Below are 25745 nucleotides of genomic sequence, written 5' to 3' on the forward strand. Positions count from 1 at the left end.
CTTGACAACACAACCACATCTCAATGATTTAACAAAGGCTGGCAAGCCCACAAACTGCTGCTGCTTCTGTAATGCGCGGGACATGGATCTGCCCTTCCTCCAAGCATCTGCCCCTTTCCAGCAGCCACTCCAAGAGCATGTCCCGTTATCTTCTTGTGGAAGCACCTTAGTCTGCTTACTCCTTATTTCATTATCTTTCCTCATCCAAACGAAGGAGGAAGAAAAGCTGAAGCTAATCCCTTGCCTGCTTGTGAAGCAGGCACTGTTCCCGTAACATTTATTCTTCTATTCCTCTATAACTTTCAACTATTTTCTTGAGAGTAGTCCTATGATGAGACTGACTCAGAAATTATTTTGTGATAAGTTTTATCAGAACAGTTCAACCATTACCATGACACTTTATTCAAAGGGACAGGCAGCATCAGTGATGCTTTTCCATTTCCACATGAAAATTTGGGCGTTAGGAACTTTCTGCGATTGAGGTCAGCATTTTCAAAATATGATTCGCAGAGCTCAGTTTTCTAAGTCAATTTAAGTAAAATAAGTCTAAAAAACCTTGGCCTGGATTTCAGAGGTATTGAATACGTTCAGCTTTTATGGCTTTACAGCATATATACCTAAAAATGAGGCTTTAAGGTACCTAAAATATGAATTTAGACCAAATTTCGGAAATGCTGGTTTATAGTCAAAGGCTTCAAACTGACTGCAAAAGAAACAGAGCTCAGACAGTACATGTGTGTTTCAATTAAAAAAAAAGTTTTCTATTATGAATCATTTGCTTTGAAAATATTTTCTGCTCATTTATCTTAGTAAATTTATACTAGAGCACTTTAAAGCATCATGTAGACAGTAAAGAATTACCAAGTCATGGCTTTGTTGGTCACATTCTTCCTTCTCTTCTTAAATAAATTTTAAAAACTAGCATTAATATTGCATTAAAGTTGTGGATCCGTGCACACAAAACCCAGAATTTTCAACGTTCAACTCTTTAATGAGTTGCTCAGCCCCACTGCATATATATATACACATGTATAAGTTTTTTTCATTTCTGTCTGCTTTTTGAAGTATAAGCCATAATGGATGCGCTTTTAATAAGCATCTTAGACACTGTGGAACTGTTACCAAAAGTACCAATGGACCATTAAACATCCTGTATGAAATATACTGTTGTCATATTTGTGCTAATGCTGATTTTTTTCACATAATTTCTAGTGCTTGCAAGAGTGTGACATGCATTTTGATTACTGCTCTGGCACCTCACCTGGCTTCCTTACAGCACCTGCAGGAGATATGCTCCTTCGGCAATAAATGAAAAGAAATCTACGCTCTTCTGTGGCACAATTCCCAGCAGGCAGAGCTCTTGCGAGTGCATTTGAATTATTCCAGTGTCCCCTTTGGTCTTCCAGATACGAAGCTACAGATAGAGCTACTGTGTTGGGTGTTTTTGTTTTGGTTTTTAAATTACCTCTCACTGCAGGTGAAGAAACCAAGACATTAAATTCAGAGCTGCAACTGCTGAATTCATATGGTATTGGAAGGCACTACAGCGAACACTGAAAAACCACTCTAAATTAGCACCTTACAATCACTCCCTTTATTAGGTTTTCTGACTAGTTCCAAACTAGAGAACTAATGATTGGAAGACATAATCAACACAGGCCAGGAAAAAAAAAAAAAACAAGCCTCTTCTCCTTGCCTGTGGGCAAAATGCTTTGCCAGTTGTCTGTGTACCTGAACACAAGTACTCCTCCTTCCTCATCAGCGGCATAATTCAGAGCATCTGAAAATGAAAACTGTAAAATGAAATAATAAAAGCAGTAAAGGAGTCAACATCTGGAAACTCAATGAGGATAATTCTTAACATTTACAACCTCTGTTATATTAGTAACATGATCACCTTACAATGACTTCTATCATCATCGTACATTTCTATTATTTGTTAATAAAGTGTGGTTTTACTCTTTCACAATACACTGAGTTGTCTTTCAGGAGGGCCACGTGCTAGGCAGACCTCACCTTCCTCCAATGAATGAGCACACCTGAGAAATATGCCATATAAACAATGGGTGTTCTAACTTACCTTGAGGTCAGAGACCTTTCAGCACATCCACATGATACAGCAACATTGTGCAAGGACCTCAGGCTCCTGCCAAGACAACCTTGCAAGCAGGCACTGTGGCACGCCACGCGGAGGTAAAAGCTTCATCCCAAGAGCAGCACAGACATGTCAGAGAGAATAAAATTACCCACGAGGGCTGCTGGCTCTGGCACAAGAGCCACAGATGAGCTCCTCCTTCCAAAGCCTGGTTCACCTCCACCATTTCTCGCGTTGTGCACGCACTCTGTAACACGTCGCTCAACCTTATCCCATTCAAACTCACAGGATAGTTCGTGGCAACATTTGGCAAACAGACTATGTGATTCAAATCCACTTTCTTTTCCTCCTGCCAGACGTATGAGTGATATTCTGCCTTATCTTGCCTTTTTCCCCTAGTCTCAGGTACCCAGAGACAAGGATTAAACAATTCTGAATATTTTTACAGGAAAGTATCATCCAATATTGCCTTTGTGCAATTAAACCCACTACAGACTTGCAAACAGCTTGGATGAGCTGTCAGAATGTTCCCAGATTTGCTTGGAAAGAGAAAGAGATTTTGTGTTTAACTAAGCTAACAATTAAGTGGTTGGCAGCAACTGTCAGGCCACTAAGCCTGAATTTAACATAGTGGAAGAGAGTTAGTGAAAGGAGAAAGATCTTGTCACTGGAAGCATGACAAATGAGAAGGGTGAACTTAACAGCAGTTTTACAACAGACTAAAAGGAGCAGCACAAGTGTAAACAAGAGGAGAAAGAAGCACATTACTGTAATAATACTAAAAAGAGAAAGTCCCAGCTCAGGGCTCAGCTATGTGAAGAGGGGGCAGCTTGATGCTGTCCGTACAACAACTCTGGAGCAGAATCCCACGGGTTATGCCTCTACATGGGTATACTATTTGGGTCACATTTAGCAATCGTGTCTTGTTATTTAGCAACGCAGATGCAGGACTTGCTGATTCATACAAGCCAACCCAGAACACGAAGTGTTTGGGTTCTCTTTTCCTGTTAAAGTCTTTGTTATTTACTGCCTGCAAGATTGCACTGAAGTTCCAGCCAAAATTCATTTCTGATGTTTCCAATGTGCATTCCAAACCCAAAAAACATGGCACCACATCAAATGTTAAAGTAAGATCATTATCATCCAGCTGCCAAAGAGCTCCTACAGGTTCAGAGACGAAGACTAGCAGAAATTGTGAACAGAAGTGCACCAAAACGACCTGACAAGTGTTTGCTCCAAAATGGCGTTGCAGCACAGTGGGAGATGCAGTGATCTATAGGACAGAAGAAAAGATTTTACCATGGAAAGAAAGGGATAGATAAGACAGTGGCTCATAGCCCCAGGGCTACACAGAGAGGGTAGCATGTAGAATTGCAAAACGGGCAGAAACATTCAGTACAGAAGTGGCAGAGCGATCTTTTGCCAGCAGAAAATCCAGTAGCCTCCAGGAACATTACTAACGATGTCAATCACAATGTTAATCGGACCAAAGCCGATGTCCAATTGTGCTAAGCACTGCAAAACGGAGACCACTGACCAGCCCCTGCGCTGAAGAAAACGTCTGTCATTCATCCAGACAGGGGCAAGGCGGCAAATCCCCCGAACAGAGGGAACTACACAATGGCAGCAGCTATTTCAGCCCCATAATTTGAGAAACAGGTGTAGGTCAGAATGAAACGGCCCGGTATGAAGAAACTAAGACACCAATGCAGGCTTAACTAATGAACTGCTGTGATTTAAGGAAACCTGGAAAGTTCTAAGGCAGCTGTGGGCAATAAAGCCAGGAAGGCCTTAGAATACATTTGTAAATGAATCAGTTCAGTAATGGGGCAAATTTAAGGAAGTTCAGCCTGAAAAGCTGAAAAGAATTCCTCAGTCCAACCACCTTCAGGATTTGTTTGAATTTCTTGTATCTATTTAGCTGTTGCAGCTCTTTAAACTCTCCTAAACCCAAGGTGACCTTTAAAAAAAAAAAACAACTGAAAAATTTGCCAGCACATACAAACATATTCTAAAACATGCTGTCCGGAACAAACAGTCTTCAGAACAGGGCACCAAATAGTCTCTATAATAAACCAAGAGCAATTAGGCTGCTGGGAAACAAATTAGCTCATTTCATTTCAGCAGAGGAAAGGTGGCTGCAATGCTCCAGGGATGATGGGAACTGTGGGGTCTTTTACTGAGCGACCCTGACTGGAAGCCCACCAGTTTGTACCTGTCAGGGGGAACTGACAGAGCTTCCAGAGCCCAGGAGGCAAAGCTTTGCACTGGCCCATGAAAAATAACAGGCAGTGCTCCCCTCCCTGGGCCCCATGATCCCTTAAAACGCCCCCAGTAGCCAGAATTCTCTGGACCACCAGTACAGACCCTCTTGGTCTTATCTGCTGTCTCCAAGTCCACCAGTTCCATCCCGTTTTGCTTCCTAAGCTAGAGGATTTGCAAAGCTAAATTTATCAGATGTGATATAAAGTTGTGGCTACAGATACAAAGGTGGAAATATCCATAATCATGAGGAGCTCCAAAGATGAGCTGAGAGATGTGTCTCTGGTTCTTACCCAGCCCGTTACTACACTTCCACTTCAGACAGCTCAGCATCCAGCTTCCACCCACATGCTAGAAAGCAGCGCGAATAGGGCGCGCACACGTTAAATACATTTCCTGACGCAGGATTTATGAAGTGCTGTACAAGGCCTTTTAAGGACTTATGCTGCGAACTAGAAATGTTACTATTTTATTTATAAAAACAGTAAACAGAGATGCAGCCAAAGAAGGGTAAAGGAGGGCCACTTACTACACAGCCCGTGCGAACCACCCGCGTGAGAAGGCCAACGCAGCTGAGAGGAGAGCTCTGGGGAGGAACCAGAGAGATGGACGAGATCATCGAGCACGGGAGAGGAAGGCCCAGGGCTGTGGCACTGCGCAAATGCTGAAGGTGAGAAAGGGAAACAAGCATCTTCCTCCCTAAGACTGCTGTGAAAAGCAGCTTTATGGAGTCAGAGTTGAAACTTTGCTTCTCCACAGCCGATACAAGCCTCCCAACTCTTCAAGTATCTGATGAAATTCAGACAGCGATGTCGGGCACTTTCAAAGCCTTGCACTTGGTTAATTTTATGGTTTTGTTTTGCAGCTATTTCCAAGCTACTAATCCAGAACCTAAACTGTGATTTCCTCCAAAAATTGTTTATTTTATTTTTTTGTGGTCTAACAAAGAGAAGGTGCATTGTAACCTCCAAAAAAAGAGAAACCCACCCAAACCTACATAAAACGTAGCAGACAAACTCTCTCAACACGTGTAAACTGAGACGAGCTTGAAAACTCCCACTATTGGGTTTCTAATTTTTAGTGCAGGCTGTTTCAGACCTGACTTTGCCAGGTTGTAGGTATTAGACAGGAAATTCAGCAGCAGTTCAAAATCAGTGCCATGGTAAAAAACACAACAAACAAACATAGGAAAGTGAGACTCCCACAACTCTAGAAAACCCCACACAACACAGTAGCATGTTAGGTACCAGCTTTAAGGCAGTTTTCCCACTTAGTTTTTTATCCCTTAACAGCCACAGAGCAGTAATATGAAGAACCTGTCGAGGTCTCCTCCTAAACCAGCTGTCTTGGTTACTTACGGGTCATCTTCCCCACAAGGCAGAATGCCTTCTCAGCGATGCCTGCTTCATGCTCTCCAAACACAGTGACTCTGATCGTTATTCAGTTTATCAACTACATGTAAAAATCCCTCGTGCATTTCTAGAGAGGCAACACAATTTTGTTAAATAAAGTTATCTCTAGTCACCAATAAACCTGGCTGCAGGAACATCTTCCTCTTCCCTTTCCCCTCGTGGCCCTCCCCTCTCCACTGCCTGTATTGGGGTTCTTGCATCTTCAGTAAATAACATTTCTTTAGATTAACTAAAGACAGGATTATCTCAGAATAAACTGCCCTCCTGGTATCACTTTATTTGAATTACTGGATCTTCTAATTGTTTATCATAAACCAACATTCAAATATTTTGAAATCTTAACTGAATAAAGACAGTTCTGTCAGTGAAAATATTTACAGTAGCCTCACTAATTGAGCCTGATTCCAGCTTCCTGAATCTCATTACAGTAAGCTGGGCACTGCTGCAAAAGTGAAACAAATAGGAGATGAATGAAAACAAACATTTAGAAACGCAAGCAACTGCTCAGAGTGACATTAATCATTCCAAAAACTCTGTCAAAAACATCCCTCTGACTGGCGTCTGTCAAAATATCTCCGATTCATCATCGTATGGCCGTGGCTGAGATGGAGAAAGAAAATATGCACAACAGCCAGCACTGGAAAACTGGTACAGCTCTGAATTTTGAAGTGAATTATTTTGGTATGTTAGAGCACTCCGGTAGTAGCATGTTTCTCGGTATTCTGGACCGCATTGTCTGCAACAAGCAATTATTCAAAAATACCCCCATTTCACTATCACCAATTTCTCTTTTCCCTGTTACATTTCCATTGTTTAATTCACATGTTTTCCATTATCCAGGTCAGCTTACCCTTCTCTTATGTTGAATACATGAAAGCTTAGGAATGCAGCTATCTGCAAGAGGGGAACTTCAACTCGATAGTCTAGGAGGCCTGCTCTGCTCTTACGGTTTTAGTTCAGTTTCCATCTGAGGAAACTAAGAACTATTAACATGACAGGAGAACACCACCTGTTAACTCCAGCTTCCTCTCATTTCCTGTCTGGACATGGCTTAGAAGCCTCCCAGTTACAGCAAATCCTAATAACGCAACACCAAAGAACGAAGGATGTGTTCCTCCGAGAAGAGGCAGAGGACACAGGCACCTCAAACTGCCCCCTGCACACCCCGTGAGGAGCAGACACCAAACACAACTCCATCGCACTGCTGACCCGGGAGGAGCAAAGAAAAATAAATCTCCTTTCCTCTTAGGAAATGAGGCTGCTACTTTCCTGCTAAAACACCTTCCCCACTGAGCCCAGGCAGAACATTTTGCTGGTGGAGCAGGACGGATCTTTTGCCAAGACACCATGGCCAGGATGGGCCAACTACTGCTCTGCAGATGCATCTACTTGGCCAAGTTTCTTTACCCTTGACAGACGAGGAAACCCCTGTGTGAAACGAGCAGTTACAGAGCAGAAGTAAACAAGTCTAGCATTTATAAACTGTTTGGTATCCTGTTGTTCCATAAATAGTTGTTATTACCCAGGAGATCAGAACTGTCCAAAGGAGGAGAAATGCCCAGTACACGTGCTGACTAAAATCCCCAACAAGGGAAAAACAGAGAAAGTTTGTGGTTTTCTTATTTTAGCTTTCTTTGCTTAAACTGGGACCTGTAACGCTTACTCTGCCTCCTTTAGGACATCTTTTCCCAACAGCTCCAAGAGCAGCAGCCACAGGTCCAGCAGTGACGGGCTACGTGCTCACAGAGCCCCAGGCCAACATCTTCCTCTGCAGATGCCGAAAGTCCTCAGACGATGTTTAAGAAACAAATCAAAAGCAAAAAGAGCCGGCCACCACCTGCTCTGAAGAGCTGCCTATTTTGCTAAAGGTTACATTCAGACTGCCTGGAGCTGGATATTGGAGCTTTAAATACCCACCCAGCCATCAGGTTACGCATTTACAAACAAATGCTTAAAATATAAACAAAATTTGCAGAGCAGATAGGCTGTGCTGCTCATCCCTAACTCACTGCTTGGTGAAGCAGCTGGTGTGGCTTTGAACCTCCCTTGAGACCAGTCCAAAGTTGGTCCTTTCTGTCCAAAACGGAGCTGGAGACCCTCACACTGGAACAGCTGCTGTCCAGAGCACTCAGCCAGCCTTGGACGGACCCAACGAGGACAGGCAGAGCCCTCACGGCCCAAGAACCTTTCCCTTGCTTGTTATGGTCAGGTTTATAACACAATTTCACCTTTCTTGTAGCATTCCCAGGAAGTGTTTATATTCAGAACTGTTCATTCATGGGCAGGTCTTCTCTCTCAGTGTAAACCATTTCATTCATAGATAAATTAATTTATTTCTCAAGAATCTGTTTATGACACGGTGTCACTGTCAACAGTACAATTCTACATGTATCCCAATGTATGCAGTGGTGTAAACAGAAACCGAGGCTGGCACTGCTGATAAACAGGTTAGAAACAAGCTAAAATTTGTGTGACATTAATTTAGGAAGGGCAAGCCATGTAACCCTCTAAAATGACCACCTTTTGGGTTCATTTCTTCTACAAGAACAGTGCAAGACGTGTTATTTGAAATATCCACAATTCTGAGGCTTTCATCATGTTTAAGCTTGGAAGAATAACAAATCAGAAGGGTAAATGCGATGATCTGTGGCAACACATCTGCCTTACTTTCCAGCACTGAAAGTGATTTGGGTTGGCTTGAAGCAGGGAGCAAGAACCCTCGTGAAACCACAGGAACTCCACCAAGCCACCGTGCTCCCTGACATTACAACAACAGTCAGTGTTACTTCTAAAATATTCAGCAATTCATCCTTGGATTTTGCTTTAGCTGCATAGTTACCTTAAAATTACAGGAAAAAAAAAAAAAAAAAGAGTTACATTACCAAGAAAGTAATTACCTAAAGAACTTACGCTGCTGTGGAGCTTCTACAACGTGATCTGAACATCATCCTCAAGTGACTTTTCACATTGCTACAGTCAAAAGAGATTTTTTTTTTTAATCTTTCTAGTTTTCACCTTCATTTGCCTAATGTAGAGTTGGAGGGCTCCCCAGACTCTTTCTAATTTAGCCTAATAATCTTGCATAAATTAGGCTTGCTTTTCATCCGTACTCTTAGCCAGTGTACATTGGCTGGGTGACAGCATTTGCATGCCCTGATGCTCCTGAAACATTTCAATAATTGAACAAAGTGTGACAGCAAGAGGGGAGGGGGAAAAGGTAGAAGAAAATAAATTGGTTTGAAATCTATCCCCAAATAGGGAACTTGATTAAAACCACCAGTAGGGAGAACAAACTATTATCCACTCCACAACACAATTCAGGAAAAACTCTGAGGGAAGCTGCTCAATTTTTACATCAAGGAAAAACCACTGGTGATGTGCAGAGCCTCAAAGACACCAGGACACTTCCTGAGGCTCAGGGAAGATGACGGGGTGGACCAATAATGATGAACCTTCAGAAGGCAGATATCAGAATTTTAATTACATTAAAAACACTCAAAAAGCTTTTCTAAAGGGATTTATGAGTAAAAGAAAAGAAGGCAAGACATGCATACATATAAAAAACATAAAACCAACACCACAACATGGCAATATCTACATACAGAATTCAACTTTCATGCTGATATTTTCATTTTAATCATATACTGTTAATATATTTTACATAAAATTTCTCTGAACTAAAAGCACTATGTTGATCTTTGAGAAGAGAAGAAAGCATTGAAATAGACGCAAATGCACTCAGATCCTCAAACAATCTTTGCTGCAAGATTTTTCCTGAAAGCTAAATATTCTTATTAGTATAGCTTTGGAGCAGATGGGCCACAGCAACAGAGCCCAAACACATGCACAATAAAATATGCTCATTTGGGGGCACGCGTTAAATTTATTGCTCCTATTACAATCATGCATGTTCACACAAATACAGCTATTTATTTGTACATCTGCAAAGCTGTAATCACCCCCCCACCCCTCGTTTTTTTGTTTGTTTGTTTTGGTTAAAGTTCAGAATTTCAAAATAACTATAGTATTTGGGGGAGGAGGGGCAGAAGAGAAAAAAATCCTGTTCCCACTCTGGCATAAGATGCAGTGTGTACTCATACTGAGGTGAGAACAAAGATGCTCTTACACCTTTTCCGAAGCAAGAAAAGAAAAGTCACATGCACCCCAAGGTCCACATGCCTACATCGGAGCTTTCACCTAACAATCTCACTTAATTCAGAAGTCATGGAAAGGATCCTGAAGACAAACTTCTTGGGCATGAAGCCTGCACATCACATGGACTTGCACACATTTATTATTATTATTAATCTTGAGAGAGGTTAAGCATGAAAGATTTCAGCTCCAAAAATAGATCTTGCATGGAATCTACCGTCATGATGAGCACATAGGAATTGCATGTACTCTGCACATTTTTTGAAAATGAGAACAGTCAACATGGGATTAACACAAACACCCTGCACGAACCGAAGGTGAAACCAGACACCTGCTTCCTGCCCAGGTGGCTGAAGGGGTTTTTGTAGTCCCATCATCTCAGCTCGGCGTACCCATGCTGCACCCTTGGCTGGGCTTGTACAGTGATTTGGTAATTCCATAAACGGGATCAGTGAACTCATCTGGATTAAAAATAAGCTTGCGCAAAAGGAGTCGATGGATGGGGGAGGGAAAACTAACGTTCGGACATGGGGATTATTTTACTTATCCAGTTTATTGCACTGTCTGCAGGTGTTTATGCTAGCTCAGGTAGGGGAGCAGCACAAGGGACAGACAGCATGAACTCCTTAAGCTAACAAAGCCAAGACAGAAAGGGTACGCAGAACACCACCTGGATCTCAGGGCAATGAATTTCGGAGCTAGCGCTGAAGTTGTGTTTGCACAGCCTCGTCTGCTCATCTCTGGCTTTACAATTGTTGCTCTCTACAACAACAATGAACGCAGGGAATCAAAGAAAACTATCAAAGAGAAATGAGTTATCTGACCACACTCTCTAACCTCAGCTTTGCTTATCACCTGTTCCAGTTTTCAACACCCTGCACATCAGTTATCAAATGCTGCCAGTTAATGCCTGCCTCCTCCTGAAGCCTGTGCAGGTGAAACTGACTGAAGCAGCCGGTGCATTGTGAAGGACAATCCCATTTCCATGGTTATAAATAGCTACAACAGCTCAGACAACAATCCTAGCTTGAACATTAAAAGCAAACATCTTCTAAGAGACCGTGCTGCACGTTCACTAAAGCACAGTCAGCTGAGATGGCACATTTGGTGAGATAACGTACTTTTCACCTTTAAGCAGAAGTAAGAGATTCGAGCTTCTCAAATGAGTGCTTGGCAATAAAACAAACACAGGAATTAGCAAAGGAACATACATTACGACCTGGTGTATCCCCTGACCCAATTCTGTCACTCAAAATCTACGTTAATGTATGTTTTAAAAAATCACCCTCTGTGTCTTCAAACTGGATATAATACACAACGCACAAAACGTAGAGGTAAAAAAGTGAGAGAATCGAAATGTACAGGGAAAAAAAGGCAGTATTTCATCACAAGGAGAAGGGTAAAAGCAGTGCAACGAGGGCGTTGCGGCAGACGAGGATGTGTTATGGGAAAAGCCACGGGGACCTGGGTGGGGAGGCGAGGTGCCTCCTCGACGTCAGAGGCGCTTTGATGAGCACCACGCCATGTGCATGTTTTGGCTTGCACGCTTGTTTAGCCGGGGTTTTTACAAAACACAGAGCAAGGGGGCGAAGGCAGGCATGTGGCATGCTCCGACTCAGGAGGGTCAGGAGGCAGGCGCGTAGCAGGACACGGGCTGGAGAGGTGCGAAACGCCGACTGCTCAGCGCCCCTGGGCACCGCCACCGCCTCCCGATCCTCCCGTCCTGGAGTCCTGAGCTCCTGAGAGTGGAGGTCACTAAGGAACCGAGGGAAGCGTAGGGTGTTCAGCACTTACCAGGAGAAAACATACCTCCATCAACATGCCCCTGCCCCTATGCATTGAAAAAAAATTAAATATATACACATATAAATATATATTTTATATATACATAGAAGAATACTACTACCCACTGCACCCAAAGAGATCACAATTTACACAGAAGGCAGGTCGTGCTGCAGTCAGGGAACACTTTAAAATAGCAATTCCCTAGCAATTCTCAGTGGTAAACTAATTACCCAGTCTGGTTCTTCAGTGAGCTCTCCAGAACCACATGAAGCTGCCATCCTTTGGCTTCCTCTGCACTTCTTAAATAGTTAATCAAAAAGGAAACAGCAGTCACCTTCCTGGCAGCCTCTGAGCATGGAGCTCCTGCCCTGTCACTTGAGCACAAGCCCATGCTGTTGTTTTTTGTTTTTTTTTCTTCCCTGAATATCTAAGTAACAAAGCAGGAAAGCATAAATTGGAAAGGTGTTCCCGTGTGCTCATTATAAGCAGCACAGGTTCCAAGAAGGAGATATGGGAAGTGTTTGGGACGAGGGAATCACATCTTGAAATCATCCCAATCCACAATGCTTGCTAAAGCTCCAGTTCTACCTGAAACTCCAAGCCTTATCAGAATTATGCTCATTAGGAACAAAACAAAACAAAACACGTTCTTAAGAATAAAAGCATATGCTATATTTGCAGTACAGCAATGGCAAAGAAAATTTTGCTGAGCTCAGATATCAAAAGTACAGGAGTCTCTGTACGTGATGGAGAAAGGCACTCTGGAGCTGTGCTGGCTATTACACACCTGGCCTGTGTAAGTGGAGGAAAGCACAGGAGTCAAGACCTATAACATCAAGGGAGACCTAAGCATCAGAAAAATAAAGACAGATGACAAATGATGAGAGAAAGTCACTGAAACGTCTTTATCTGGAGTATACCCACGTCATGCATTCCCCATTGCTATGAAAGTTTAAAACATTTTGAACTTCATGTACAAAGCAACGATTCAGCATGAAAATATAAAACCACAAGAGATTACGTGAGAGCTGGCTTTCCTCAGAGTGGAGAGTGGGCTGCTGTATTTAAAATGAACTCTAAAAAAGAAAAATGTGAATTTTGGGAATGTGAACTGTCAATTGCTAATCAGTAGAAAGTTTACAGCAAAATAGCCAAGTAAGTGAAATTCATTTTGTTTATGAGCTGACTTAAAGGAGTTTATAATTCATGTATATAAGATTATTTTTATTAGCACCAAGTCACTAGAAAGAGCTGTTTATAACCATATTCTTGGCACTAAGAAGTAGTCTTACATAAATTCACTATTTTGGTGACAACACCTGTAACTTCTTTATATATCAGACTTTCTCTTCCCCCATAATCTGAAGTCTTTTCAGACACTCTCTCTTTAATATTTCTTCCCCATATTCTCTTACAAACAGCAATTCACGAGTCTGCAGGCTGCATGCCCTCTGTATTTACCAACTCCTCGAATTTCTGGTGTTAGCAGCCAGCTTACAAGAGTCTGTGGTTGGAAAATCGTCAGTAGCTGAACTGTCCCAGGCTGGCACGGCAGCCACAAACTGTGGGCAGAGGTCTTTTTTCTCATTCAATAAAGAACATGGCATAGAAAAAGAAATAACTGTACACAGGCAGCATCATTTCCACAGCAAGGCCAGACAGGCAGGAGACTGCAGTGCTAACACAAACACAAGTTAGTGCCTTCCACACAAAGGTCACAGCATTAACTCCAGACTCGTAGGTGACCTCAGATCTACTAAAAATAGTCAAATTCACTGAACAAAGCCCTACTGATATGATTTTACCAAAGCCGCTTGCCATTTTCTTTGTTTCTTTGAGAAACCAGCAACCTTACTGCAGGCACTTTGAGTCACTGTCTACTGTTAGTCGGCTTTTAAGAGGCAGAATCAGATCATTCTGGAACGTGAAAAATCAGATAACCGAGGTCTCGCAGCAGAACTCCTCCGGCTGCAGTGAGCACCAGAGGCAGCCCAGCTGGCCAGCTCCTAACGGAGATGCAACACTGAGATCCTGCATCCACTCCTCTCGGTGGGCAAGGGATGTCCTGAGTCAGACTGCAATTTGTTTCTATGAAGCTATGCCCACCTGTCTTTAAGCCACACTAAAAACAAAACAAACAAAAACAAACAAAACACACACACACAAAAAAAAAAACAAAAAAAAAAAACACCAAAAACCAAGTCAATAGAACTTGATTGTCAGTTTTTTTTTGTTTTTTTTTTTTTTGTATATCTTTTGTCATCTATGAAACTCATCCTCAGGAAAAAAATAACTGCAAATAGCATGAAATATTATTTCACAGAATCACAGAATTTCTAGGTTGGAAGAGACCTCAAGATCATCGAGTCCAACCTCTGACCTAATGCTAACAGTCCCCACTAAACCATATCCCTAAGTTCTACATCTAAACGTCTCTTGAAGACTTCCAGGGATGGTGACTCCACCACTTCCCTGGGCAGCCTGTTCCAATGTCTAACAACCCTTTTGGTAAGGAAGTTCTTCCTGAGATCCAACCTAAAACTCCCCTGAAAATTTCCCTTCATTTATTTTAAACCTGGTACACTAAATTTTCATTTCCACTGCTTTACACATAGTTATCAATCTCTTCTGCCCTCTGATTTCTCTACCTCAAACTGCAAAGTCTAAGTCCATTCAATCTTCCTGAGCACGGAAATAGCTCTGCGTTCTTGTTTGTTCTTTATTACCACCATATACATTGAGTTCTTCTGGATCTGTTTCAAAATTAGTTGAAGAGAATCACATCCACTGTTGAACACAGAGGTAGGTATAAGGCATGAGACACGGTGGGATAGCATTCTATTTTTTTCTTCATTTCTCTTTTGATATGTTCCCTCTTGTAGCCACCACTGGTCAGTCAAGAAGTCACAGAACCATCCACAGGAATTCCAATTTCTCTTTCCCAATTTGCAAGGCATAACTGAGTACATCACTGGGTATATGCCATGAGATCAATCTCCTCAATAAACACTGCCTGCCATCTCTCAGAACTGAACCTGGCCTGCTCTTCCCTTGTCCCATCACTTTGTGCTGTCAGGTCCCTCTGACATTCCTCAGTCAGCTTTTGGTCTTGCAACCTGGAAAAATGTGTCAGTGTTTATAATTCATCCCCCGTTCCAGATATTTTACGAGCTCTTGGAACCCCACAGATCCTAGCACACGTTCTGCAGAGGGCTCTGAGTGACATTGCTGTAATGTACAACCTTCTCTTTTTTTTTTCCATACCATTTCCCATCGTTACCGAGTCACTACCTAATCACTACAGGGTTACACCAGTTCAATCTCCTAACAGTCTTGGAAACCCCAAGAACTGTTTTGTTTTTTAAAAAAGAAATCCAGACATGTTGTGTTAGTTAAATCACCTTCACCAAATGCTCATCCAGTCATTCACACGACATGAGCACATTTACAAGCCCAGACTTCCTGCTACAGAAGACAACTTGACTCCTCTCTATTATCGCCTTTATCCTTGTTAACACCAACTCTATTCGTTTTTTTTTATAGTTTCTACCAAGGTGCCTGATATAGAAACCAGGCTCTCTAATAGTTTCCAGTTTCCCAAACACTCCGTGAGCCCCTCTTTAAAAGCCTGACACGTTTACTGCTTTTCATTCTTCCCCTCTAAGGCCAATTTAAGCAATGATTATACACAACCATGTGTAACTCAGCAACTTCATCGCCGAGTTCTTCACAAAGTGAGAACTTTTCCTAGCAATTCATTGTGCTGCTTTGCTCCAAAATGTCACCCTCCTGACAGCTTCCCCCAGTTAGCTCCCCACAAAGGAGGTCTCCACATGGGAACCACTCTGCAGTGAATAGCAATGCAAATAACTTCTCTGCTGTGGCTTTACCTTCCATTAGCGCACATGTAGTATTATGATCATCTATCAGCCCATCAGCATCTCTGGCAGGCTTTCCACTTTTGACAGTTAGACAAAAAGTTTTATTATTTTTCATGCCTTTCTAAAGTTGTTCCTCAACATTTTTTTGGCCTACCTTACTACGGTGTATATTTAACTTGCCAAAGTTAATGCTCTTTCCTATTCTCCTCATTTGGATATGTCTCCTGCTGCAGAAACATGACTTATTTCTAAGGAGCCTTGTTTACTTTACTGTTTAAGCCAGTCCTTGTTTGTTTTTGTGGCTTTCCTTCAGCCTCTTCTTTCCCCTCCCATCTCAGACTTTCACCACTGAAACTGGACACAGTGCTCGGGAAGATTTGGGTTGTGTGGGTCTTTTTGTTTGTTTTTGGTTCATCAGTGTGAAAGACAAGCAAAATTTCTCATCTTACGCATGTCCACGTGACCCCAGAACAACATTTCAGCTATGACACTTTGCTGAGACTACATGAAGCTTTTTCTCTGTCTGCTTCCAATAAGTTTTTCTATCTTAAAGGTATAATCTGCATTTGTTCCTCCCAGATGTCTTGTTTCATATTTGGATGTCTTAAAATATATTTCATTGGACTGTGGCCACTTAAAAAAATCAGGCAATCCAGATTGTTCTCTAGAAGTACCCAACCATTTATTGAGTACTCTCCAATAAACGTATCATCTGCACACTTAACCCTAGGATTTTTTCCAGCTTGGATTATTAATGGCGACATTAAGCACTGCGAGAATGAGAACCGATTGACTGAGGAAATAATCTTGTGGAAATAACTCCATTCAGGCTTTCCTTACCAGCAACCACATTTTGAAATCTCTAGGGCATTGCTCTTTCATCTATCTAGTGCATACTCATGCTTGGTAAAGTCAGAAGTCACATTTTCACCATTAAAGAAGCACTTACTAAGAAGAGTTACATCCTCTGAAAAATATTTATTCTATCTCAACTATTTGCATCATATTTTGCATATTTACATTTTAAATTGCACTAAAAAGTCAGGAACCTTTAGAATGGGAAAACATTTATTCATTTTATTCATGCTTGAAAACAGCCAAACCAACTTTATCCAAATAAAACAGAACAAAAACAAAACAAAACCCTCCAACATTCTATGGAAAAGACCAAGCCTGAAAAATGTCACCTTGAGAGATCATGTTTTTTTTTTTACTAATGACATAAGCAACTGAAAACATAAGCTAAAATAAAAGAAATCATGCAGTCAAGATGATTTACATTTAAGAGTTCTAAATAAATTATGATACCTGGCTTGGTACTGTTAGCTTTGTATAGTTTTTTGAGTATGAGAGAAGTTTCAGAAGAGAATTCTTTGCAGAACTACAGGTCAGCCATCCTTACACCAATCCTACATAAAATAATGATAATTCTGACATTGAATGCTATTAATAAGGAATTGAAAGACATTCTAGAAAAAAACTGCAGACCTTAGTAAGATTTAGGAGAAGCAACTGAACACGAAACCCCAGCAAGATGATGTCTGTAGAACTATAATTTTTCAATGCATGAACAAGAAAACAAACACCTAGTTAGACTAGAGAAAAGGTACTCCCTCTTTACATGACATTAGTTGAACACAGTTAGCTGCTTGTGAAAAGGTGACTAACAGTAATCTGTAAGTAGCTACCAAGGGAGTAAAAAAGAATATTGGGTTTTAGCAGGCAAAGAAACCCTCTTCTTGAAGCCATATTTAAAATGAAAACGAGATGAGTATTTTTGCAGTAATTAGTTTATCCATAGAAATAATCCATCACATTGTTACCAAATTCTCAGACAGCTGAAACCTTTAAATGGAGATAACTAGCCTGTGAACCAAGATGAATTTACTTGGGGAAAAAAAAAAAAAGGTACAGTAATTACTTACTTTGGGAAGATGACAGTCATGAGTGCTGATGCATAACCAGGCTTGCACACTCCCTCAGAGAAATTTGCATACCTTGATGCCAATTCTGGAGGCCTGTAAAAAATAAGGACAGAGTCAGGACTCTCCTGCTATGAACTGGCTTTTGCAATCATCCAAGTCATTTTTTTCTTACAACTTTTCTCAATAACAGCTACGAGGAATAATGGCCAACACAGAAGGGTATTCATTTGTTGCAATATAGCACCACAGGGGAACAAACAACAAAGGAGAGAGTTAAAGATAGGTGAAATACCAGTAAACCACTATTTTTTTTGAAACATTTTCGTACCTAGGAAGGTAAAGCTTATGGAAAAAACATACTAAGACACCTTTTTAGACTTCAGCTTTTCAAAAGGGAGAAAGCATAACCAGCGGTTTGCTTTGGCTATTTTTCTAGAGTACGATCAAAGTTAGAATTATAGAGAAGTATTATTTGTAAGATACCTTTCAAACATTTGAAACAAATTGCTGTGCAGTTTTGACAGGCTATCATCAAGGGATGCATTCAGCATTTGGGACAGACAACATTGCTGCTGTTCTGTTGAGATGTGTCTAATAACTGAGTTTGGCTAGCAATTCCAGGGCCAAATTCAGATATATATTTTTTCTTCCACTTAACTTTAGTACAGAAACAACATCTGTTTAGCGTTTAGCAACTCAAGGAAAGATACTTAAGTCAAGTCCATATTTTTACCATAGACCTACTGAGTGACCTGGAAAAGTACCATTTAATTTTGCTCGTGTTCCCATTTACCACTTGCAGAATTTTTATATTCACCATTTCAGAGAAAACATAGCAAAGGTTAACTCACTTGGGCTTTTGAGATAACATTATATATCTTAACGTCGGTCACAGCATGAGAATTATTAATACTCCAACCAGAAAAATGCATTTACAGTTACGTGTTCAATAATCAGTGGAGATTGCAAGCGTTAACTACTACTGAGGGCAGATCAAAAATTCTGTATGTATGGCACTGCTTTAATAACAGTAGGCACATAACGAAGGTTTTTTTCCTACAGGTCAATAACAACAGTCAAATGAAGACACCACTACAGATCCACAAAATAGATCCACAAAAATCATTTTGAAGAGCCCAATATTATCACAACAGTGTTTCCTTTTCTATGCATCACCAACATAAGTTGGGTTGCAAACTGCTGCTGGAGGTAATGGCATGGATTCAGGGCATTTCAAGTGAGTGATACAAAGCTGAACCCCTGAACTGAAAATGGGATCCTGGAGGGATCATGAGCAGTGCTACAAACAAAACCCCAACCAGGGATGTTCTGTATTTGAATGTCAGCAGTTCTGTGCTGAACCTGCAGTAACTCCCCTTGCACCGGTACTGGGACCACTTCCCAGGAGATCACAGCCAGCTCCAACTGGATGATCAGGAGATGCAAAGTTCATTTTAAAATTAGGTACATATTCTACAAAATTTCCTAAATCAATGGTTCTTAAAGAATATAGTTTTATTCAGTGGAAACAGTCCAAGTCTTGGACACCTGAAAAAAGATGTAAGCTAGACAAAATGAAAAGTTACTGTAAGTATTTCATTTGTTAAGACCTTTGTAGATAAAAACCACGTGAAGAAAGTTAAGGTAACATTGGCCCAACTCTAATTCTGCCACAGTTTTCCCACAATTTTGATCAAAACATTTGATCTTCAACATTTGATTCTATCACAATTCCTTATCTAGGACTTGCACTGAGTGATCTGTGTTTGGACTCCAGTCAAGATCTCTTTATAAATAGGCACAAGGAAGGAAAGGTCTGTTGTTGACAAAACAGAACATTTTAATGGTGCTAAAATATATTCCCTTCTAACACAGTCCAAAGGGACGAAGTGGTGTATAGCTCACTGCTTGCTGCAGCATGCCAGCATTTCAGGTGTGAAGAAGGGGGGGAAATTTTAATCTTTATCAAACAAATATAAGCATTACTGGATTTTTCTGGCTTAGGGAAAAATACAGAGCTCCCTAATACCAAAATCTTCAAAAACAAGCACAAAGCAACCAGAATTTATCTGTAGCCACCACGGTAGTGAGTCATTGCTGGCAAACTTGTATAACCATTTGAATGGCAGGCTTTGCTCAAATGACCTCAGTGGTCACACAGAATATCTTGTGCCACAAGCACAGGCATTTTTCTCTTTTCTGATTTAATAGCGCTTTCATTATCAAATTAAAATGTCACTCAGATGCCCATCATGGCGTTTCTGCAAAAAGAACAGAGGGCTGACAACCTCGTGCATTTGCTTCGCACAGAAGGGCCGGTCAGCGCAGCATACTGATGCTGGAGCTGTCAGTTACAAAACCCACAAAGATACTCGGAGCTGCTGGAGCCCGAGGGGCAGAGCTGCTGACATTTCTTGGATGTGATGAAGTTCATGAGCCAGACTGCCAGAGGCAGAACAATTCTCGTAAGCCAATTGTAGCTGCCATCTCGTATCACTCAACGTTTGTTCATCTCCTTTCTTCTAGCCACTTATTAAGCCAGCAGGCTACAGAAAACTAGAAATGGGCACTCTGTATTTTAAATCCATCTAGGGACACATTTTGTTTGATTTCTTCAGATTATATGTTGAGGCCACGCTGTCATTGCCAACATGCTCGTAACGATAACCCTGTATTAGCATACAACTCAACGTTAAATGGTTAGAGTAAGGCTGCATACAGCCTTGATGTCTACCCTTCTACTACCTCGTAAAGCCATCCAAGCTGACATCATTTTAGATGTATAAACTTGTCTTGTGGTTGTGTGTTTTTTTTTCCCCCTGCAAGATTCATTGATCTCACAGAGATTGCTCTTCCACAAATTAGTCTGCAAAACATCTTGCATGAAGTGTCCTGTACTGGGAGGCTAATGCTGGAGGTGTAAGGTAGAGAACTACACATCAAACAAATTAATGTTTGTTAGTAGGTACACAGCTCTGTAACAAAACTAGTATTCAGAACTAAAATGTATGAATAAGCACCTATTTCATATTTGATGACGCTGTACCTATTACACTGTGTACCTATTACACTGCTGCATCTGTTGCTACTTTTGTGATTACATTTCTTATTTCCCAATAGAAGAAATAGTATTACTAAGAGTACATTCTGCAAAAGAAGCCTCACAAATTAGCAGAACAGGGTGCACAGCGTTCAAGAGCATAGGCTCAATTTTTGTTTTAGAATCCTGATTTCTCCTTGCAGGGGATGAGTCAAGAACTATGAACCAAACCAAACTATGTTACTTTCTTAGTGCTTTACTAGTGAACAGCCTCATCTCACTAACTCTGCTACTGTGCCTGGAATCAAAGGAGATCCTGATGACACAGGAGGTTACTGGGGTAAGCTGGCCAGGGCTATCATAGCAGTTACAGAACCAAGGTGTAAATCTTCTCTGCATCTTCTAAGTCCAAGCACATCAGTTTCAACTCTGGATTCTCACGCTGCTAGTTACAGCAAAAACATGGGGTGAAGGTGATTCCTTACTGTGGATCCTTACTCAGACTTTTTGCAGGGGAAAGTAAAACAGTAAGAAACTACATTGCTCAAGAATGAATGAAGGAAACAATTCATAGTCAGTAACTGTAAACATCTGCGATTTTTAAACAAGTGCCTGCATGAGGATGAAGTTAAAGGAAAGCAACTGGCTGATTTCCAGTGAAAAGAAACTGCACTCTTGCTTTTTTTTTTCTCTTAACTTTTCTCCTATGAGACCAGTACACATCCTGAATTCCTCCTTAAGATTTTCTGTGCTTCTCTACGCTGTTATGTAGCCATCAATCTTCACAAAATTTCACAATTTGGATAAGTTAAAAATCCAGCTGCTTTCAGAGGATTAGAAAAAGAAACAAGATTTTTCCTTCTGCATGAATTTGGCAGATGCGTGTCATCTTTTAATCTCAAACATGAAAGTGTCACCATGGTTAATTCCTTCATCATGCCTTGACCAGGGACAGCATGTCATCCTCACGGGACTGGAATTTAAGTTCATTTAAAAAAGGAAGTATTAAAAACTCAGTGTTTGGACCACTAAAAAAAGAATTGCACAACTAAGCTCACATAATTAAATATTCAGAATCTAGTTTAGGAGACACATTTTGCCTCTTGGCCTTCTGCATGGATTTTAAATTGTGAATTGTAAAAATTGAAAAAGTTCATTTATTTGAGATCATCTTTGAGGACTGGTTACTCTTGCACACAGAACATATGCACTGGTACATGTCTAAAACAAGGAAAAGGAGTTCTTCAGAAACGTGCTAGCCCTTTGCCTTGAGGTTTCTCTCTCTTTCGTCCAATGTAATTTCATTCTTATACCTATAGAACAGCTCTACAAAGCGTACATCATGATACCTGAAGAATGAATAGGAGACATCACCAGAATGAGATGAAAGGCACATATAACAGTGGTTATTATGAAGTAATAATGAGGTAATATAAGAAGGTGAATTGGCATAAAAAGGGGAGATCATTAGATCAAAGCAGTTAATGCTGAGACTCCCATATCTACATTACACAAGATTCAGGGCATTTTACTTCAGATAGGATTTCCAGCTGGGTTCCCTGGGTCAGATACAACCATCCATCACGTACATGGCTCACTGTTGGCCAAAAGTATATTTGTAGACCCTTATATCCACATTAAATATTTGATAGGGTTGTGGTAGGGTCCTGGAATAAAGCTTTCAGTTTACTTCCCCCAAATCTGTTCAGAGCTACATTTCACAACAGCAGCCTGTGAACACAGTCAGCATGCACAGTAAGATGCAAATACGGGATTTGCTTCAAAATTACGGGACTGCCCCAAACCAAGACACTAATGGATACATAGCCTGAGTGGCTGGGGTATGCAATTGTTTAGATTTTAATTAATATCAGAGTTACATATCTTCAAATGTTATTTGCTTTATACATTGTTTACAGTCTCAGCAGTAGACAGCTTCCAGGTCTCAATATGCTTTTTCATAATATCTGAGGCTTCTGAAGCAACAAATCCCATTCGAGGTGGAAAATCCCCAAAACAAAACCATAAACCAATCTTCTCTTGACAACTGGCAAGGATTTTTATTAGACAGATGTGAAAGTAAATGTCCCATCAATTCTCCTCTTCAGTTTAGATTGCCAGCAAGTATTACCAGTTCACTTAAAGGCCAAGGAGGACACCTTCAGCTGCTCTGATGATGCAGCTCTTGCACCCTCCTTCCATTATCGCCACCGAGTCAGACAAGAAGCAGGCTTAATACATCGATTCCCATGCACCAGTAACAGCAAGGGACAGAAAAATGTGTTTGAACATTTAAGTAGAGCCACGATCACCACGTTATCTTGACAGGTGGCATCTCCTTGAGAGCCAGACATGGAAAGAAGGTGAGCTGGAGAACCTCCCTCCTGCCACATCCAGCAGGAGTGCAGCCTGGTTTGGAAAACTGAGACAAATTTAAGGAGCTCTGACTGTAGCTGCCTTAGTTTCCAAACTTTGGTTCAAAGGATTACATGGACAGATCATGTGACACTTGCTGTTTTTCTAGTCCAGCTGAGGAAAAACTAAACAAACAAAAAAAAAAAGGAATGAGGAGATAGAAGAGGAAAAGCAGAATGCTTACACTGAAAGAGACAGGAAATGCATCTATCACACTATAGCCAGCTAAACAGATATAAATATTTTCAAATGTTACTTCAGTATGTAAGCAAGTTCTTCAAGGAGATTGTGTGACTGAATAGGAAGGGAGATGGTTCAAATCCCTCTTTCTAAAAAAGATATGATGCACACTAAAAAAAATGTCCTGTTCTGTTTCTGTACCAAGAATTGCGGTTTCTCGTGAAATTAATTTCTTAACAGCAAAGATAATCAACGCGTTCATTTATTTATTTAATTGGACTATTCAAGAACACCAGCTGAAGAAGATTAGGTTACATTAAACTGGCTCAGGAAAACAAAGTTTTAAAGGCATTCCACCAAAACCCACGGCCCGCCTCCATAGCCTTAAATGACAGCAAGACCCAATGTCAATGCTGCCTTTGGGAAATACCCACCAGGCAGAGGGACACTGAAGGGTAACGACACAAACAGAACTGGCAATGTCGTTCACCCTTTGTGAAATGCCACCTTTGCAAAAAAAAAAAAAAAAAAAAAAAACCAACAAACAGACAAGGTTTCCGTCCTCCAAAAGGCTCGAGGATCCTACTTCCTTACTGAATTCCACTCCAGGTCTTTGACATACTAGGGAAAAAAAGACATTCCCATCCTGGAATTAGATCACTAGGCAAAAGAAGCAATCTCAGCTTAGTCTCAACAGCGCTAAATACATAAACATCTTTAGAAACACGGCCCTAAGTGATTTCTGTTTCAGAAAGGTCTGTATCATTGTACCATCTCTTATAGTTCAGAGCAGCCAGCAACTCAGCCTGGATCTCCACAATTACAGAGCAGCCAGCAACTCAGCCTGGATCTCCACAATTAATAATCCTTTATCAACTCCTAAAAAAAAAAAAGTTAGGATCCCTGCAGACAAAGAATCAGAAATGCTCAGGCTAGAAAGGATTTTTTTTTTTCCCAACCAGGAAATATAGAAACTAAATGGTGAGTTTATAAAACTGGAGATGAAGGATGCAGGTAAAAATCCAAGAAAAGTCCATGGCACGTTTTGTATGTGACCTCACGCTGCATACTCCTCCAAGAATTGAGTAATAATCCCTGATATTTCCTGATCTCCTTTTTTTGTTGTTGTTGTTTTTTGTTTGTTTTACAAATTTTAAAAGAGAAGAAAACAACTATATTCAAATAAACACAGATAATGAGTACAGAAAACAGTTAAAAACACAAACAAAATCTCAAATTAAGAAACACGGAAAGGAGAAAAATAACTGAAATATTGTTAGACTACATTAAAAAGCATGAAACATGGAAATTTGATTCACAGAGTAGACAGCTGTTTACAAACAATATAGAAAATGAAATTAAAAACAGAAGATGAGTTCTGTTTTTTCAATTATTTATCAAACTTTGGACAAAAACTCATAAATTAAGGATAAAGGAACTTGCTGATAATTGACATAATTCCTGGATGTATATTATTGGACTACTTTTCATATCCAGAATTACAGTTTTCCATCCCTAGAAGATGGATGAATAAGGATCATCGTTCTGCTCTTACAGATAAGAGTCAAAGAAGATACACCAGAGGTTAGTCTCTTATCTGGAGATGGAGTGTGTTAGGACTCCCTTAGTCATGAAAACTCTCACAGCAGGCAAACGGATTCCTACATTAATTTATTTCTGAAATAACTGCTTAAAGAGGAGAACCTCCATCTCCCTGTAGTCAGAAGCGATAACACTTCCCAATATTAAAAACACGCAATTTGCAAAACTTTAGGAAGTTAACTGATAGAGTCCTCTATTTAAATACCTCTCAGAAGTCATGGCTTGCACAACGGCCATAAAAAGTGAGCCAATTAAAAGTCTGATGGAAAATAAAACGCTCAAATATCACATCCACTTTTGCCCAAATGAAGGAATGTAAGAAGATGGATTGAAATGTCATAATTTTATTGCTGTAACCCTTGGTCTTCATCACCGCCCCTCATCTGTTACATCTACACACAGGCAATGCTTTCTTTGGACCAGGAACAGTGTTTTTCTATTTGCAGTGTAACGAATCCAGCAGTGTAGGTCCAGGAAAGACCAACGAGTGCTAAAGGGATGGGAATTAATAACTCAACCCAATTAGAATCCAGGAATCCCCTGCCCAGAGCAGGAGTCAGTACCTCTGAAAACAAAGATATTCCCCCGAAGACTAGAGTTGAAAAAGTGATTAACTCAAAATTCCTGAAGCATCACAGCTGAAATCACAGTTTTAAGTCTGTGGATGCTACAGTTTAGTAGATTTGAATGTCAAATTTTGGTGGTTAGCAGCTTTAACTGCCAAGTGAGAAAATCAGTTAAGCTAAGGTTTTAATCACCAAATTTTACTTCTGAAAAATGTAGTTTATTTCATCCAAGAACACAAGCAGCTTACAGAATACTTGATTTCAGAAAAACTTACAGTGCTCAGCCAGTTTCGAAAGCACATTGGCATGGCAGAATGGTCTGGAAAACGCCAACAGTGATTATTTACTGCTTCCCATACTGTCAGCATTAGGGACACCAACCAAAACTAACCTAAAGATAGTAAAACACTGACAAAAGGAAGCCCTACTG

General features: G+C 40.6%; 1 protein-coding gene across 9 annotated transcripts in view; it reads right to left on the minus strand.

Annotated features, from left to right (window-relative positions):
* Nucleotides 1-25745, minus strand: part of ST3GAL3 (ST3 beta-galactoside alpha-2,3-sialyltransferase 3) — a 175852-nt gene that overhangs the window by 88230 nt on the left and 61877 nt on the right. For all 9 annotated transcript variants that reach the window (XM_068689688.1, XM_068689689.1, XM_068689687.1 and 6 more), the window contains one exon: nucleotides 17513-17605. In XM_068689688.1, the coding sequence (XP_068545789.1) occupies nucleotides 17513-17605 (93 nt within the window). The remainder of the gene's footprint in view (nucleotides 1-17512; nucleotides 17606-25745) is intronic.

The sequence above is a fragment of the Anas acuta genome, chromosome 8 (assembly GCF_963932015.1).
Source record: "Anas acuta chromosome 8, bAnaAcu1.1, whole genome shotgun sequence".
Lineage (NCBI taxonomy): Eukaryota > Metazoa > Chordata > Aves > Anseriformes > Anatidae > Anas > Anas acuta.